The sequence below is a fragment of the Mercurialis annua genome, linkage group LG3 (genome assembly GCF_937616625.2).
Source record: "Mercurialis annua linkage group LG3, ddMerAnnu1.2, whole genome shotgun sequence".
Taxonomy (NCBI): domain Eukaryota; kingdom Viridiplantae; phylum Streptophyta; class Magnoliopsida; order Malpighiales; family Euphorbiaceae; genus Mercurialis; species Mercurialis annua.
Window position 1 is genome coordinate 74,427,041 of NC_065572.1, and position 17,762 is coordinate 74,444,802.

The following is a 17,762-nucleotide window of genomic DNA, read 5'->3' on the forward strand; positions in this document are numbered from 1 at the left end:
GTAGAAAAAAGATATTATAGGTAAAAAGAGTAGGATATTCTTTAGTGATGGTTTAATGGTAAAATGAGGAATATATATTATAAAATTTAATATAAAATAATTTTACAATCTTTAATCAAAAAAAATAAAGTAAACATTTTAATTTATTATTTTAAGTGTTCTTGATTGAATAAAATAAAATAATTTTATATTATTAAGTTAACTTACAAAAATTAAAGTTGAACATTTTAAATTAGTTAATGAATTTTGAAATGCTCCATTATTTATATATTATTATAATTATTAAATATATAAATAAAAATAACTTATCAAGTCTATGGAACTGATTTATTTCAATCAAATAAATTAAAATCAACTATTGAATATTGAAAAATTCGAGTTGAATATCATCAAGATCAACTTGAAAAAAATTGGAATCGGCTACTATTGAAAAATTCAAGTTGAAGTCGAGCTACTCAAACTTAACTAAAATAAGATTTGAAAAAGCTAACAAGATTTAATTGAGAGTCTAAACGGATATCTTATATATACATAAAATAATGATTTATTTTCTTACAATAATATTTTTTCTATTTTCAAATTTAAGTTGTAACACTCGAAGTGATTGTATTTTAAAAAAAAAATCTTTTACAAAATAAATCATATGATACTATTTTTAATGGTTATTTTGTTTTTTTTATTAAAATTAAACTGACTCGAGTTCAAAAGGTTTACATATTATTGGAATTCAGATCAGATTTGGTATCAAAAATCATGTTTGAGCTTAAGCTCCAATTTAATATGGATAATATGAATTTGGCTTCGTTCTGTTGTTTACAACTTTATATTCGTATTCATAACCATAATAAATGAAGATACTCTTTTACCACTTTATATTGCCGCCGAAGATGGAAACACTTATAGGAAAAATTAAGCTCACAATTTTAATAGTTATTTTTAAGAGTTTACACCTTTTAAGCTATAGCTCCTTGATACAATATAGTAAATTATTTGCATGCTACCTATTATAGCTAAAACAATTAAACAAATTAATCATATTCACAATTTTATTCAAATTATTTCATAATTTTTTGATCCAAAACTATTTTAAAGATATCTCAAAAGAAGATATTTTTGTTCATTCCACCAGAAAAATATTGAAATCAACGATCAAAAAATATTAAACGGACAAACTGCCCCCACAAAAAATATCAAAGGGACACATGGGTACGAACTCCCAAGTCGGACACGCGACCTTCCATCATCCAACACCTGTCCTAATTAATCAATCACAACTCAAATTCCACTGCAATTCCTTGTCAGATACACACACTTTCCATCCTACTTTCCGTCAAAACAAACAAACCCCAAAAAAGCCGCAGAGAAACCGCGAGACGCCACGTAATGAACTAATGAAGCTTCTAGACTCACCAAATTTAATCCTCCACGTGCTCCCTCCCAAACTAATCTCAACCGTCCACGTCTCCCTTTTCCATAAATTCAGCTCACTGACTCACAGAGCCACATCTGTCAATCACCATAATTGAAAAATCTTAATCTGACGGCTGTTATTCGTTACTTTTAAATCTTTTTTATTTATAACGACACCTATTTGCTTCTTTATTTTCACTTTTTCCCCCGCTTTTCATAATTTGTTCCATGCAACTGCACGACAAAAAATCTCTAGATTTTATTTTATTTATTTATTATTCCTCCGACGAATTTAACGTCACATAATCAAATTCCGATCAACCTTATGACTCAACTAACTATAACCAAGACGGTAAACTCTCGCCGGAGAAGATTAAAAATCAGGAGACTTAAGTACACGTGTTCTCAGACCAAAGCGACCAGTAACGAAAACGAAGTCGTTTTAGCAGGTTTCGGAGGTGAATCGGAAGAGAAGGTTAGGTTTACTACGCGAATATCGTATGGATCGGTGTCGGTGATCGGTAGACGGAGAGAAATGGAAGATGCAGTGAGAGTTGAATTAGGGTTTACTAAAGGAAAAAGAGGAGAGAATTTTGATTTTTTCGGTGTTTATGACGGACACGGCGGCGCTCGTGTGGCGGAGGCTTGTAAGGAGCGGTTGCATAGAGTGTTGGCGGAGGAGATGATTAATAATGAGAGAAATGGAAATACAATGACTGAGTGGGAGAAGGTGATGGAGGAGTGTTTTGAGAGAATGGATGAGGAGGTTAAGAGAGAGAGGATGATAGGTTCCACGGCGGTTGTAGCGGTGGTCGGTGAAAATGAGATGGTGGTTGCTAATTGTGGTGATTCTAGGGCTGTTCTTTGTAGAGGTGGTGTTGCTGTACCATTGTCTATTGATCATAAGGTATATAATTATCGTTTTTAATTTTATTAAGGAGAATTTTGATAATTGTCTTTTACTATTTGATTTCATTAATTTGATTGTTGACGATATTTTTGTGGGAAGCCTGACAGGGAAGATGAATTGGAGAGAGTTGAAGCTGCCGGTGGACGGATTATTAACTGGAATGGTCATCGGATACTTGGAGTTCTTGCCACTTCAAGATCTATAGGTATATATAGGTAGAAATGTGTTGGTTTCATTTGGAGTAATTTTATGGTTCAATGAACTAATTACACTTCTAAATTTTCAGTTTTGGATTGAGAGATTTTAGATGAACAAACCCCATAATTTTACGGAATTTTATAATTTAATCGAAATTCAACATTTGATAAGAAAAAAAATTACAAGACTTTATAATTTTGGAAGTTTCTAATCCTTCAAAATCTTTCATTTAAAATTGCACATTCGTCATAGGAAAATTGAAATCCGTAAGCATTAAAATTTTGCTATTCTAAAAATATCATGGATTATGTTCAAACCCAATGGTTACATTTATAAATTCATAAATTTTACACTTTATAAAATTAGTAAAATTTTATGAATTTAAAAAATCTTAGCAATAGATATAGCCATATAGGATAAATTTGCCAATATACTTAATATTATCCAAAATTTGGTAGACCTAATATAAAACAAATTAAAAAAAGTTATTAGGAGCGTAATGACATTAAGTAATTAGACAAATTTATAGTATACGTACATTATAGTTTCTAAAGTAGGAGGATTGTGATCCGATTTTTGATTTGGTGGTTGGAAGGAAAAATTGGAAGGATGCCAAAATTTGGTTCAAATTTGGCATTTATATATAGGATTTGGGTATTGAATTAGAGTCACTAGACTTTTATATTATTTCATTTTAGTCATTAAACTATAAATTTTAAAATTACAAAAAAGGGGGAATTACTGAATTATGTGACGATAGTTAATTTGGAAATGTGGATCAAATTAACGGTTGAATAACAAGTTTGATGAGAATTCTCACATTGTAAAAATATGAAAAAATATGGAATATATAGTGGAAATGGCTGACCAATTCAGTCAAAACTTGAATATGTTTTTTTTATGTAGCAAGGAAATAATATTTGGAATTGTTACTATCAATCACCATTGAGTTTAGAATAACTTTGGATTGCAGGTGATGAGTATATGAAACCCTTCGTAATATCGAAACCGGAGGTTACCGTGCAAAAACGAACCGAAAACGATGAATTTATGATATTAGCAAGCGATGGATTATGGGATGTGGTATCGAATGAAGTTGCATGCCAAATCGCTAGAAAATGTCTAAACGGTCGAATGAGAAGAAAATCTCAACAAGTAATAGAGATAGATGGTCGTGCAGCTGAGGCAGCAGCCATACTAGTCGAACTCGCCATTGCTCGTGGCAGCAAAGATAACATCAGTGTTATTGTGGTTGATCTCCAGAGTCATTCTTCATAGTAAATTCTTAAAACTTACTGTTTTTTTTTCTTTGATTTTTTGGGAGTAGTAATTACTCTTTGCAATGTTGAAATGTAAAAAACTTTCAACTCTTTCTCTCCCAGGATATCTTTTTTTTTTGTCACTTAATGTAAATTTTTGTCTCTTTTTATGTATTTTTTTACTACATCTTTATCTTCTGAATGAAATCTTTTATTTTCTCTAATGGACGAACCAGCTATTGTATTTGTTTGGATTGTTTTTATTTTATCAGATTGATGGTGAAGTCAAAAACATTTACTCAAATAGATGGAATTTTACTTGGCATGGCGTTGAGTTATTTTTTTCCTTTCAAATTTTTGTACTAAATGACTTGTTTTCCTATGACTGACTTTAATTTAATTTTTGATCCAAATTTACATATACATTGGAAAGCTGAACACAAAAAGATATTTCAGTAAAGAGTTTAAAATAATAGTATCTTTTCGTTTTAACACTTAAGCTGACTGTTAAATGTTAATAATATTAGCGGATCTGAAATCGATCTTTCATTATTGATGTTTTCGATCAAGAGTTGGTTTATGTAGATTATGTAATATTGTATAATATGTCTCATTTCTAGGTTTAATAGTAATTTATCGTATGCAAAGTTATGTATATAATTTATCTCATTATAAATAATACTATTTGTTAATATTTAATTATTTAATAAATAAAATATATTAATATTAAAGTACAAATTTTACTATATGAAAAAAATAGTGTTAATATTACTCCGGTTAATGTTTCTTGAAATGGTTATTGGTTTCATGAAACAATTTATACTGTTTCTTCTCATAAATCATTTATTCATCAAAGGAAGAATCTTAAAGAAAAGGTGCACATTTTGTATCTCATTTCATTTGATAATCACTGTCCAATTGTTTTTTTGGTTATGTGATCGCTAATTTTATGTTTATATATTTATGTTTTAAGTTTTGACTAGTAATTTTCATTATCATAATCGCACGTTTAACAATTCACAATCATCAAATTTTAAGAAATACGATAAAAATAAGTACTTATTTTTATATAAAATCTTAATTTTATAGTCCTAATAATAATTATACATGTTAATGAAATGTATGATTGTTTTTATAGAATAAATGTATTATTAATTATTTTATAGATATAAGTTTGTTGGATGCAGCAGGCTATAAAGCTTTGTGCATCAATTGCTTCAACATACTCGCATTAGTAATTGAGGTGCCAAATGTGAGGCATGTAACTATCTAAAGTAACACTTATATTGATTACAGGCCATGCTGAGAAATATAACTTATTTTTGATCATGATGGCTTGCCCTTCCTGTGACTACATAGACTTATAAGATAAAATTCATGAAAATGTGATTGAACATAATGGTAAATTACTAAATTGCTTGCTTGACAAATTCTGAAAACTTTCTTGTTTCCAGTTTTGAAAATTATGTCTAAATTCCCCTATGTCTAAATTCCCCTTTATGGGTGTATATAAATCAACTTAAATATTAAAAATAATATTGATTTATAAATTATTATTGCTAATATTTTGTTTGTTTTGTGTTTTTTATTTTTTGAACATGTACTTCCAAGAAGGGGTCTCCTAAGCATTTCTTAATCTTCATCGTCAATTGGTATAACGCTTCTACTATCAGTTCTGTATTTTACAAAACCAAGGTAATACTTATATTACTTTAACCGCTACTCACAGTAAGTTTTTTCTTTTTTAAATTTTATTTTTCTATATTGCTACCGTTCGTTTAACAAATTTTTACATATTAGTATTTTAATTTGTTAAACGAATGTGTATTTGGATGGCTCAATATAATAGCCGCAAAGTCCATTTTTATTTTCTTCGTTTAAGACTGGTTCATTTTCTTCATGAGATGACCTTTCTTTTCTTAAATTTATATATTGTTATCTCTGGCAAAAAAAAATAAAAAAATAAAAATAAAAAAAATAAAAAAAATTTAGTGTACAAAATATTCATTCATTTAATGAAGGCAATAAGAATTTGGAGTACTCGTTGGAGATACGGCAAGTATAACGTTCTAAACATGGTACTGATCCAACTTTTTTTAAAAGGTACATTTAAATTAATTTAGTTATTAAAAAAATAAGTAAATTTGTTTGATACAGCATAATTAGATTATTGATATATATTATAATATAAGATAATTAATAAATAAACTTATAAGTTTGATCAAATTTTAAAATTTAAATTTGAATTACATTTAGCTAAAAAAATTCATTATATTTAAAGAGGCTATAGTGAGCATTATTTAGATGTGTTTTATCTGTTTAGATATAAAATTGTCGTGACATATATAAATTCATATATGGCACATTTATAATAAAACTATTTATATAAAATATGTTTAATTCTATTTTTATTATTAAATATAAGCAGCAATCAATCGTTGACACGCAAACAATTAATCAAAAAGGAAAATACAACAACTTTGACAGCAAAATCAAATCGAAGTGATTGCACCCAAACCCAACTGTTGATGATTTTGCACCATAGATGGCAACTGAAAAGGAAAACCGAAAACTATAGGAGTGGAAGCCGAATTGAACGTTTATAAATGGCTTAATATATCCACGTGTCCTTGTATTCTTTTTATAAATAAAATCCCTGCATTAAAATATCCATCACTAAATTTCTGCATTTTAATTTCTATTCCGAGATCTCTCTGTTAACCTTCTATTAGTATGTGCAGGCCGTTAATGAAATTAGTATTCATTTTGTAGTTTATATATATAAATAAAGCCCTTCCACTTTTAATTTTAGATCCCTGCATTTTTAATTTATATAAATAAAGTCCCTATACTTTAATTTTATAGAAATAAAGTCCCTGTAATTATTTTCATAAAAATAAAAATAAAAATTATTTTAATATATATATTTTAAAAATTATATAATTTTTTAATTAATAATATAAATTGTTAATGCAATTTAATTAATTTTTTATAATGTTTAAATTAACAATAAAAATATTCTTTAAATTAATAAAAATACTATTTTTTTTTATTTTTTATAGATTATATTAATGATCACTTTATAAAAATAAATATGATTTGAATATTAGAGTATATATCGTAAATGAGATCCTTACTTGAAACATATTCAAAATTAATTTTAAATTTTTTTGAAGGTGATTTAAATAAAATTAATAAAAATTTAGAAATTCATTCAGACTTCCGTCTTATATGTCTCCTCTAAAAAATAAAGTAGCCAGTTTTGTCTTGTAAGTTTATTTAACACACTCAAATATAAGTTTCAAATATTTTATACTTCATTTTGATTTTATTAAACTAAAAATTAATGCATATTTATACACAATCTCTACATTTAAAAATATAGGGACATAACATTAAAAAATTAAAATACAGGGATCTAAAATTAAAAAATTTAAAAGTGCGTTAACAGCGTCAACACTCGCCTTAACAGATGGATCTCGAGATGATGGAAGTTAAAGTGCAGGTTTTAAATGATGGGATATTTTAGTTCAGGAACTTTATGTGTAAAAAAAAAGATACAGAGACATACAGATGTATTAAGCTTTTATAAATTTAGTTCATTTAGCTGTTCTTTTAGATAAATAATTCATTTAGGTTTCGCTTATCTTTTTATATAATTGGAAAGAGATATTTTTGTAAGAGAAATGGGATCCACGATCTAAGCAGAATGTTGTTGGTAGGTATTGCTTGCTTTAAATTACATCTTCCTAAAAAATTATTTTTCTAAAATTACTTATTCAAAAAAAAATTATTCCAGAAAAGTTAATAGTTAATACCTTCGGTTAAATTTATTTATTAACTTTTTAAAAAATTAAAATTTATATCCATTAAATATTAAAGAAAACAAAATCTCAGTTAACCGACTAAAATAATTGAATTAAGATATAAAATCATATTTCATAAGTATATAACAACATACATATAGTTAAGTAGATTTTCTTGAGAAGACATTTTTCTAGCTAAAAAAAATGGACCTTTAACTTTTCATAATATAAAATACATAATTAAAAAAAATAAAATAAAATATACTACTCCTTCAGAAATTTCTCCTTGCTCCATCCAAGCAAGGCCTTATATTTAATGAATTTGAATAAAATTGTATAAATCCAATCTTAATTTAAGTTTTAATATAATAAACTTATTATAAATTTAAATTTGAATCAACTTTAACTAAAAAAAAATTATTTGCTTTGATTTTTAATTTAACATATGCGAATTTATATTAAACTTAAACAATTGTATATCAATAAATAACAATTTCCTATAAAATAAATGTGCAATTTGAATTTTACCTGGAAATAAAATTAAATCTGACTATAAAACAATTTTAAAATTTAAATTTTTTAATGAAAAAAATATTATTTAAGTCAATCTTTGTTCTTGTTTAAGAAGACATACTTAAGTTTGATTAAAAGAAATGACAAAAAAAGTGTGATTGAAGGACACAATTTAATTCTCAAAAATAAAAGGACACAATTTAGGGTGTGCAAAATACAACCTAACTAAAAATCAAAGTAAATCGATAATTTCTTTTGGTTTGGTTTGGTTTAGTTTGTTCTGTTTTGGATATATAAATAACTAGTGAAATCATTTATACTTTTAATTTGATTTGGTTTGGACGAAATGTATTATATCCTTGAATGATGGCTTCTGATTTAGATTTTTGTTAATCAAACAATAGCTTTTAACCAGGGGCAGAATTAGGGATGGTCGAGGAGGCTCGGCCGACCCTCCTCACCGGAAAAAATTGAAAACAAAATTAGGGTATTTTTTTTGTATAACCGCTCCTAAAAACAACTCCTACATGTGTTAGGGCGGTTTTTCCTTATAGGATTGAACTGCCCCTACAACTTTACATTAATGCATTTGTATTATTTTTACAACCATTTGATATTTCTAAATAGTCCAACGTAAAATTTCGGCCCTTCTACGTTGTAATTCTAATTACACCACTGCTTTTTAACCTCCGATCACCAGTTAAGTGTTTGCATAAAATCAATCGTTGTTAATTTTTTGTATCTCAATTGGCTACTGATATGAATATTTTTATTTTAAAGTTTTTTTTTTCAATGTGTAATAATTGTATAAAACTTTTGAATAAAATTACCCACGCTAAACTACATAGTATTTATGATATATCAATTATATCCACATAAATTAACATATACAGATATATTTGTCAAACCAGTTAAGAATCAGAATCACATAAATAGTAGTAACATGTTTTATTTTTCATTATATATAAATGTTATAAATGACTTTTAACTATAAAATGACGCGTTTAAACCGTTCACATTCAGATTATAATTTTTAGGGACGATGACAAAAGTACCTAAAATTTTAAAAATATTTACAAAAGTACCTGTAAACTTTTTTTATTTACAAAAATACGACTGATTTAAAATTAATTACAAAAGTATCAAAAAATGAAAATTAATTACAAAAGTACGATTTGTATAATGTCGGTATAATTATGGTATAATTTTGGAATATTAAAACTATAAATCAGATAATTTAAAAATAATATTTGGTTTATTATTAGTATAATTTCAGTATATTTTTGGTATATTGATTATAAATTTTTATATATATTTTCTAGTTGATAACATGTATTTTTTTTTATGTGTATTTTTCACTATAGTTGGTAATGAATTAGAAAATTTGTATACTCTTGGTATACTGATTGTATAATTTTGGTATATTATTAATTTAATTTTCAGTATACGATTTGATGTAATTTTGGTAAATTTTTATTTAACATTAATAAAATCTCAGTATGTATAATGTTGGTATAATTTTGGTACAATGTTGATATAATGTTAGTTTATTAGTATACTAACATTATACCCACAGTATACACCGTATGTTTGATATTATTTTTTATTTTTTTGTACTTTTGTAAATATTATTAATATTTTTGTAAATGAAAAAAGTCAACATATACTTTTGTAATTATTTTCATTTTTTTTGGTAAATGGTGTAATTTCCTCTAATTTTTTATTCAAATTGAATAGATCATTTTTAGAAGACAAAACTCTAACTTTGTGTTTTAAACAGATCTATAGATAAATAAAGTTTGAATTTGAAATTTTACTTAAATTAGAAAAACGTTTTATCAATTCACCCGCATTTAAAAAAAATAGAATCCGCAATTGACATGTTTTAAGACATGTGGTGGTGTGCTATCATAAGCTATGGCCCTCTTTTGTAGCATCATTTTCTTGATTGGATGTGTCAGCATATCAGATTAAAAATTTATATCAATTTTTTTTGTTTTAATAACAAATAGTTTTCCCGCACGGGTTTGTTCTAGTGGTCTAAACCTCAGCCATCTGAGCGCCAAAGGTCGTGGGTTCGAACCCCGGCTACGCCCTTTCTTAATATGGAGTGGTTGAGGTTGGGTTGCTGGCCATTATAACCCGGATTTACCAGGTATGTGGGCTTGCGGGTGGTCCACATCCCGGGATTTGACAATGATATTGAGTTTCGACTCAGTAGAGTGAGTCCTCGTCACAAAAAAAAAATAACAAAGAGTTTTCAAAATTTGCTTTTGATCATGTTCTTGATTCTATTCGATGATAATTATAACTATAATGAGAGAATTAGAATATATGATTAGTTCAGCTTTCCGTCTTTTGGAGAACATGATCATGATCAAAGTGTTAAAATCATGATTAAGTGGAAGAATCACATCTTAAGTGACTTAATTTTCTTTAAACATGAAAGAAAGAGAGATTCGCAAGAATTTTATTAAAATAGTTTTCATCTAATATTCTTTACAATTGAATATTTTAGAAAAAATATATTTCATATATAAAGAATAAAGTTAAATTTAATTTAATTGTCCTTTTTAATATGTTAATTTAATTTCTTCTCATTTTCCTCTTTAATTTGAAGCTTTCCAATTTATTTGTTAAATTTATTAAAAAATGCTGTAAAGAGTGTATGCACAAGTTATTATCATCATACTAATTTGAGTTAATTACATAAAAAATCACTGACGAAGAATTCTTCGAAAAGTTAAGGATTAATAGTCTTTTTTAGAAATCGAATGAATTCGGTTTTAAACATAAGCGAGGAAAGTAATCAAAAAAGAAAGAAGAACTCATCTTCTACCACATTTATATAAAATTTAAAAAATAACATGATTTTTAAAAAGTGTCAATTCTAGACACCATTTTTTAATTTTCTTTCAAAAACAATATGGACACATTTTTAGATAAATTTTCGCTGACTTGGACATCAAATGGGTCTGTCATGTGTCATGTCATGTTAGCAAAAACGACACTAAAAATTGCCGATGTTGTTTTTGAAAAGTAAGAAAAGTGGTGTCTAAAATTAACACATTTTAAAGGTCATATTATTTTTAAAAATTAATACAAAGGTCCTGATTTTACATATAATTAACCCTACTAATTTTATGAACTGGCATAAGAGATTTATTTATATTGCGAAATTCAATAATCACCAATGGCCTCTGATCTTTGGGGATCCAATTACAAAACCTCCTGATGTTTAAAAACGATCACAAATTCCCCTAAACTTTGTGGCGGCGCTCACAAAACCCCGAAGACCAAAAAATCGGCGATATTTAATGGCGGCGACTTATTGATGCCAGACCCAACAAACTTTTGACCGCATATCAGGTGTTAAAAAACCTAAAATACCCCAAAATTCAATTAAAAAAATTAAAAATTAAAAAATAAATTAACCCAATCCAACTAAACCCAACTCAATTAAATCGAATCTAAACCCACCCACTATTCTCAGGCCACCAGCACCCGCCATTGCCGCCTCCCCGGCCGTTCTCATCGAAGAACATAAACCTATCGAAGAACAAACATTGAATTTTGAAAGACCAAATTTTAACCAATTTTATAAATCAAATATTATAAGCGCTAGAGAATAAACTGCTAGATCGTGGATTCAATCCTCCCACAAACGCTCCCATTCTCCAATTATAAAAAAATAAAATTTAAAAAATCCGATAAATAAAAAAATAAAAAGAATATAAAGACGTTTTGATTGGTTAAGCCAAAAGAAACAGCGATGAACGAATCTATAAATAAAGTAATAACATTACGCCATCTTCGTTCCCAACACTAGGCTTAATTACTTAAAAAACCCTCACCTTTAATTTTGTTTTCATTTATACCCTGACCTAGGAAAATTGTCACAAATACTCATGACCTTGTCTTTATGTTTCACCTCTACCCCAAATTTCAAAAAAAAATGATCTATTGAAAATAACTAAATATAAGGGTTATTTAATACCTTTTTCTAATAAAAAAATTACAAACAAAATACTTCATCTTTAAAAACGTTCAAATAAGTCCTAAAATTAATTAATTTTTTTAATTTAAATAAAATAAAATAAACAAAATATTTTTAAAAAGTAACTAACTTTTACACTTAATTTTTCTATATTACACTTAGTTTGTCATAAAGTAATTGATTTTATTAAAGAAGAAGGTGTTTTTGTATAATTAATAACATTGACGTGTAATTAAAATATATACTAAAAATGAAGGACTATTTTAAACTTTTTTTTCAAATGAAAAGAGGTAAATTTAATACCTCGAGGGTAGAGGTGAAACATAAAAACAAGGTCATTAGTATATGTGACAATTCTCCTAGGTCAGGGTATAAACGAAAAAGAAGTTAAAGGTGAGGGTTTTTTAAGTAATTAAGCCCCAACACTAAACAAAAAAGCCTCTGTAAGAAACCAAGAAAATAATAATACATTCTACTCCGATCACTCTCTCTAAATTTTACTCTCTTATTCTTATTTTATCAGTTAATTATTACCATAATTAATCTTCATCATCAGTGTTAGTATCTCACTGACATTAACACCAGTCGCCAGGTATCACTCATGTCATGCCCTTTATAATAATCTTCTATTTTCTCACATATTCTTAATAATTCCCTCTCTGTTTATTTCAGCTGCATAATCACTTTCTTCTGCGATTTTTTTACTGAATTTGTAATTTTTTATAGACGTTTTTGTGTGCACTTTTTTTTTTTAATTTTCTGCCTACTAAACCCTAATCTTTCTGCTGTTTTTCCAGAGAAAATTAAACTTCTTTATTTATTTATTTTAAATTTGATAATGGTTTTCATGTGCTTATTTGTATTAATTTTCAACCGAGCAGATTCCTGTAGGATGAGCCTAATCAAATTTGACTCTTTTTTAAATTTTTTAGTGGTTTTATATTCAGTTAAAGTACACGCGTACAGTGATTTAATTCGTATTTTATTATTTGGTTTACTTTTGACTTTTGTGGTTCATTTTTTAAAATAAAATTCCTATTACTAATTTGAATTACTTGATGTTGTTTTTTATTGAAATTTCTTAGGAAATATTTGCATTAGTGCGTGTTTAAGGTATTTTTTCCAGGCGGGAATTATCTGCATGATCAAAAACAGTTGGTCCTGATTAAAATATGTATATTTTTAGTTTCTGTTATATCTATCAATAGCTTTGATTTTGATAATAAAATTTGTTTTCTATGAAAATGTTATTGGTGCCGTCGCTGGTTTAAACTCCGGCACCGCCTTTTTTAATAAATGGAGTTGTTGAGACTGGTCTGCTGGCTATTATAGTCCGGATTAGCCAGGTATGTGGACTTGTGGGCAGTCCACATGCCGGGGTTTGATGTGATCCTAGGCTTTGGCTTAGGAGAGTGAGTCCTCGTTATTTAAAAAAATGAGGGGTGTCCTTATTCTAAGATTTTAACTATTCTTGTCTTTCTGGTGAAGTTTAGTTTGCTAACTTTATTCATAAATGGAACGACTTACCCTTTTTCTAATGATGGGTTTTTGTTTCTATAAATTGCAGCTTCGTGCTTCTTATTGCATACCTCTGTGAGGATCTTGGTATATTTCACTATCCTTTATTTGTTGTACTTACGATGCTTGGGTTTGCCTCAAAGAATTTTTCTGTTAACCTGTATCTGTTCAGTGAACTGCCTTCTATTTTTGTATATAATTTTTTTCTTTCTTTTTGATTTGTCATGTTTATGTGTTTCAGAGACTGGAGTCAGAGAAGAAAAAGATTATATATGGAGGACGGCGTAGGAAGAGGTTTGGAATGCCAGAAGATTATGGATGGGAAGGTGAATAATGGCAATGGACCAGAGAAGGCACTCCCTTCTTGTTGCTTAAAGGCTAGGGCTTCTGCACCGGAGCTTGATGCTAAATGCCATTCTACCGTTGTTTCTGGGTGGTTCTCAGAATCTCAATCCCGCTCTGGTCATTATCTTATAATTTTTTTTTATTGAACTGTTCTTAAAACTGTAGATTCATTTTGGTGTGTTTGAGGGTCTCAATAGAAATTTGGATTACTCTCTAACCTTTTTTCATCATATGTTGTAGGTAAAGCTTGTAAAAGGGTGTACTTCAACAATCCAATGTGGCCTGGTAAGCGTTATTCTTGTGTATATACTTTAGGATATTATAGTTTTGATTGTTGACACAATTATTTTTGTTCTTAGGAACATGTCATTGTATTTGTAATTTTAAGTCCTGAGCAGTAATCTCACTGACATCGTAACAATGCTTGCACTAGAAATTAAGTTTCAGCATTGTATATCAGTGCAACACTGCAGGTTAATGAACAGCCTCATCTCCGAGCTGGGCAGGGATGTTCTGCTTCCTGCTATATTTTTGGATGTTCACTTAGCAGTGTTGAGCTGTCTTCTTTTCATGTCTTCCACTTATTAGTGGTCCCTCTTTTGGCTAAGTTATTTTTCTTTTCTGGGATAAAAAAGAACATAGGGATATTAATTGACTGCTAACGAAGTTGAGAATTACTATTCCTTTGTTGATATCTTCAGTTCTTTCTTGTAATAAAAACAGCAATTGCTCCTCTTTTTCTGTTTGTACTACTACAACTGATGTTGTTTGGGTCTTTGTTTGCAGGAGAAGCACATTCATTGGAAGTCAAAAAGATTTTGTACCAGGGGAAGTCGGAGTACCAAGAGATCTTGGTTTTTGAGGTTTGGCATCTTCAGCTCTGCATATTTGAAAGTCTTCATGGAGCTGGCTTATTTTTGTTTTGAGAAATATTTTTTTAATCTTTTATATCTCTGAAAATTGACTCGCACTGTCTTTTTGCAGTCATCTGCATATGGCAAAGTGCTTGTTCTTGATGGTATTGTCCAATTAACCGAGAAAGATGAGTGTGCTTACCAAGAGATGATAGCTCATCTTCCACTTTGTTCAATTCCATCACCTAAATCTGTAAGCTTCTCTTTTTCCTTGGTTTTGAATTTCTCCCTTTTATCTTTAACATTTAAGTGTGGACAAAAGGGATTTAAATTTCAACTAGAAAAGTAAGTATTCTATTGTCATAGTCTTATTCTAAAACTTGTTTGTAACTCCTATTATTAACTTTTTGTTTAGATTTGTTTAAGCCGTACTATTTCTTACAGGATCAGCAGATTATAATGATAGTTTAAGATCTCTTGAGTTTGTATATCAATCTCCTTGTGTTTGGTTGGGATAGCTATTGCTTTCTTCTGCACTAGAGACTAGCTTTGCTTTCATAAAGTGAGATATTAAAGCCATAATGATATCAATACATCTTTTTCTTTTTTTAATTTGTGGTGTTCTGCGTTTATATCTAGTTAAACTCTATTCTTTGACTTCAAATTTGAAGCCAAAATTACAGCTATTAATTTCAACTGGAAATCACACTTAACCAATTCAAACTGTCAGTGTCTTAGTTTTGCATGATCAACTTGCTGCGTTCAGGATTAGTATATGCTTATTTGTGAAATATGTGGTGTAGGTTCTGGTTGTTGGTGGCGGTGATGGTGGAGTTCTTAGGGAAATTTCACGCCATAGTTCTGTGGATCTTATTGACATATGTGAGATAGATAAGATGGTTATTGATGTAAGTGATGATTCGACGCATACTTGGTCAAGGTCCTCATATCCCCTCCTTACCTCTTCCTTCCTCACTCAAACTAAGTCTTTCTTTGTTGCTCTAGGTTTGTAAGGAATTCTTCCCACAATTATATGTTGGCTTTGAGGATCCTCGTGTTCGACTACATGTAGGGGATGGTATGATTAAGCAGCTCACTTTTCATGTTTTTTCCAATATTGCATGTGTTATACAATTGTTTATTGTAAAATCTAGAATCACTAGCTCAATTATATGATTTTATGCTATGTTCTCGGTTGATATTACTTCTTTGTTCTTAACAGCTATGGAATTTCTCCGGCTTGCTCCAGAAGGGAAGTATGATGCAGTTATTGTTGATTCGTCAGATCCTGTAGGTATGTTATTGAATTTATATTTTATTCTTCTTTTTCTTTTTCTTTTTAGCGGAAGATATGTTCTGAAGTTGAAGTAGAGTGATCCTTTATTTGCATACGGGTCTAAGCTTGATGTTTTTTTCATAAATTGCGTGTGGTGTGCCCGTTATAAAAAAAAATCAACACCAATATAAAGAGATGTAGATATGCAGGCAAAAGCATTAGCTGGAATCATTACTCTGATTGGGTGTCTATTTAGACTTGTAATGGTTTCTGAGATATTTTATCTGAAGGATGTGGAGAATGTTGTCTGTTGATGGTTTAGATATTGGAAAAGTAAACTTGGTGTCCCCTTAACTTGAAATACGAGTAAAGTTCTCGAGTTTCCTAATCTTGGTTTTTATGTCAAGTGTACAGTATCTGAATTGTTTTCTTACATTTGTTCTAAAACAACCATGACTTTAAGGCTGGAATCTTCTTTTTGGTTTAGGTCCGGCTCAAGAGCTTGTAGAGAAGCCCTTTTTTCAGACAATAGCGAAAGCATTAAGGCCTGGTGGCGTCCTTTGTAACATGGCAGAGAGTATGTGGCTTCATACACATCTTATTCAGGATATGATCTCTATTTGCGGTGAAATATTCAAGGGTTCTGTCCGCTATGCCTGGGCAAGTGTTCCAACATATCCAAGGTAATTGCAGGATCTATCTTCTTGTTTTCACTCTTTGGATTGCTTAAAACGGTTTTGGCGACAAATACTATGCATGCCTAAATCATGTTTAACATGATGCAGTGGCGTGATTGGATTTATCGTATGCTCAACAGAGGGGCCACCTGTTGATTTCTTGAATCCTATCAATCCTATTGAGAAGTTAGAAGGTGCAGACAAGTATAAAAGAGAGTTACGGTTCTATAACTCAGAGGTAAGCAGTCAGTTGTGTTTTTGCTTATGACTCGTCGTAATCATTCCAGCAAAAGCAAATCAGTGATTAAAAAAAAACCTGTTTTTCATGTTTATCCATGTGTGTTTCTGCGTGTTTGCATACTGAAATACCCGCTTTCTTTTTGGTTATTATCTGGACAGATTCACACGGCAGCCTTTGCACTGCCGACATTTTTGAAGAGAGACGTGAGCTTGCTTCGTGACTCTCCAGCACGGGGAAAAAGAATCCATATCTCTTCTTAATTTAACCAATGGCTATGGTTATTGGAGTGCGACGATTGTAGGTGGTTAGTACACATAGTTGCAGAGGTGTGATGAAGACATTGAAGGGGTGTTTGTTACAGTCATAAATCACCATTTCTCAGTAGCAGCCGAGTTTGTTGTGTTATGAGCATTGTAATCCTATATAGACAATGTTTCTGAAGAGTATATGAATAAAAAAACAGTTCCTGCTTCTTTCCCAGCTTAATCAACTAATATAAACCTAACTGTTTTCTTTTTCTTTCTAAATCAAACTGAACCAAAATTTAAAGATTTTTTTTCAAAATTAAAATCAACCACTTGGTTCGGTTTGGTTTGTATTGAATCTTAAGTGTTTCCTTTTCATGTTTAAAACTGAATCGGATGAAGAATCATCTTTATTGTAATATCGAATTGAACTGAATTGAATTTATCAATTTGGTTTTTCCGCGGTTTTTACACACGTCTAGTTACAGGTCATTTATGTGTTTGTTTTGTTTA

At 29.3% G+C, this 17,762-nt stretch overlaps 2 protein-coding genes across 5 annotated transcripts; both read left to right on the forward strand.

Annotated features, from left to right (window-relative positions):
- The first annotated feature begins 1,601 nt into the window (after window positions 1-1,601).
- LOC126671954 (probable protein phosphatase 2C 8) lies at window positions 1,602-4,001 on the forward strand. The gene is made up of 3 exons (XM_050365801.2): window positions 1,602-2,317; window positions 2,420-2,525; window positions 3,492-4,001. Exons 1-3 carry the CDS (start codon window positions 1,736-1,738, stop codon window positions 3,794-3,796), a joined length of 993 nt encoding a protein of 330 aa, XP_050221758.1. The 5' UTR covers window positions 1,602-1,735; the 3' UTR covers window positions 3,797-4,001.
- An 8,516-nt stretch (window positions 4,002-12,517) lies between these two features.
- On the forward strand, window positions 12,518-17,477 carry LOC126671953 (spermine synthase). Of its 4 annotated transcripts, none has more exons than XM_050365797.1 (12): window positions 12,518-12,685; window positions 13,661-13,698; window positions 13,853-14,073; window positions 14,197-14,241; window positions 14,743-14,819; window positions 14,941-15,063; window positions 15,614-15,718; window positions 15,816-15,888; window positions 16,033-16,104; window positions 16,574-16,769; window positions 16,872-17,001; window positions 17,163-17,477. In XM_050365797.1, exons 3-12 carry the CDS (start codon window positions 13,884-13,886, stop codon window positions 17,262-17,264), a joined length of 1,113 nt encoding a protein of 370 aa, XP_050221754.1. In that variant the 5' UTR covers window positions 12,518-12,685; window positions 13,661-13,698; window positions 13,853-13,883; the 3' UTR covers window positions 17,265-17,477. The 4 variants fall into 4 exon arrangements, with proteins under 4 accessions (XP_050221754.1, XP_050221756.1, XP_050221755.1 ...); XM_050365798.2 differs by lacking the exon at window positions 12,518-12,685 and adding an exon at window positions 13,378-13,439; XM_050365799.1 differs by lacking the exon at window positions 13,661-13,698.
- Window positions 17,478-17,762: the final 285 nt, after the last annotated feature.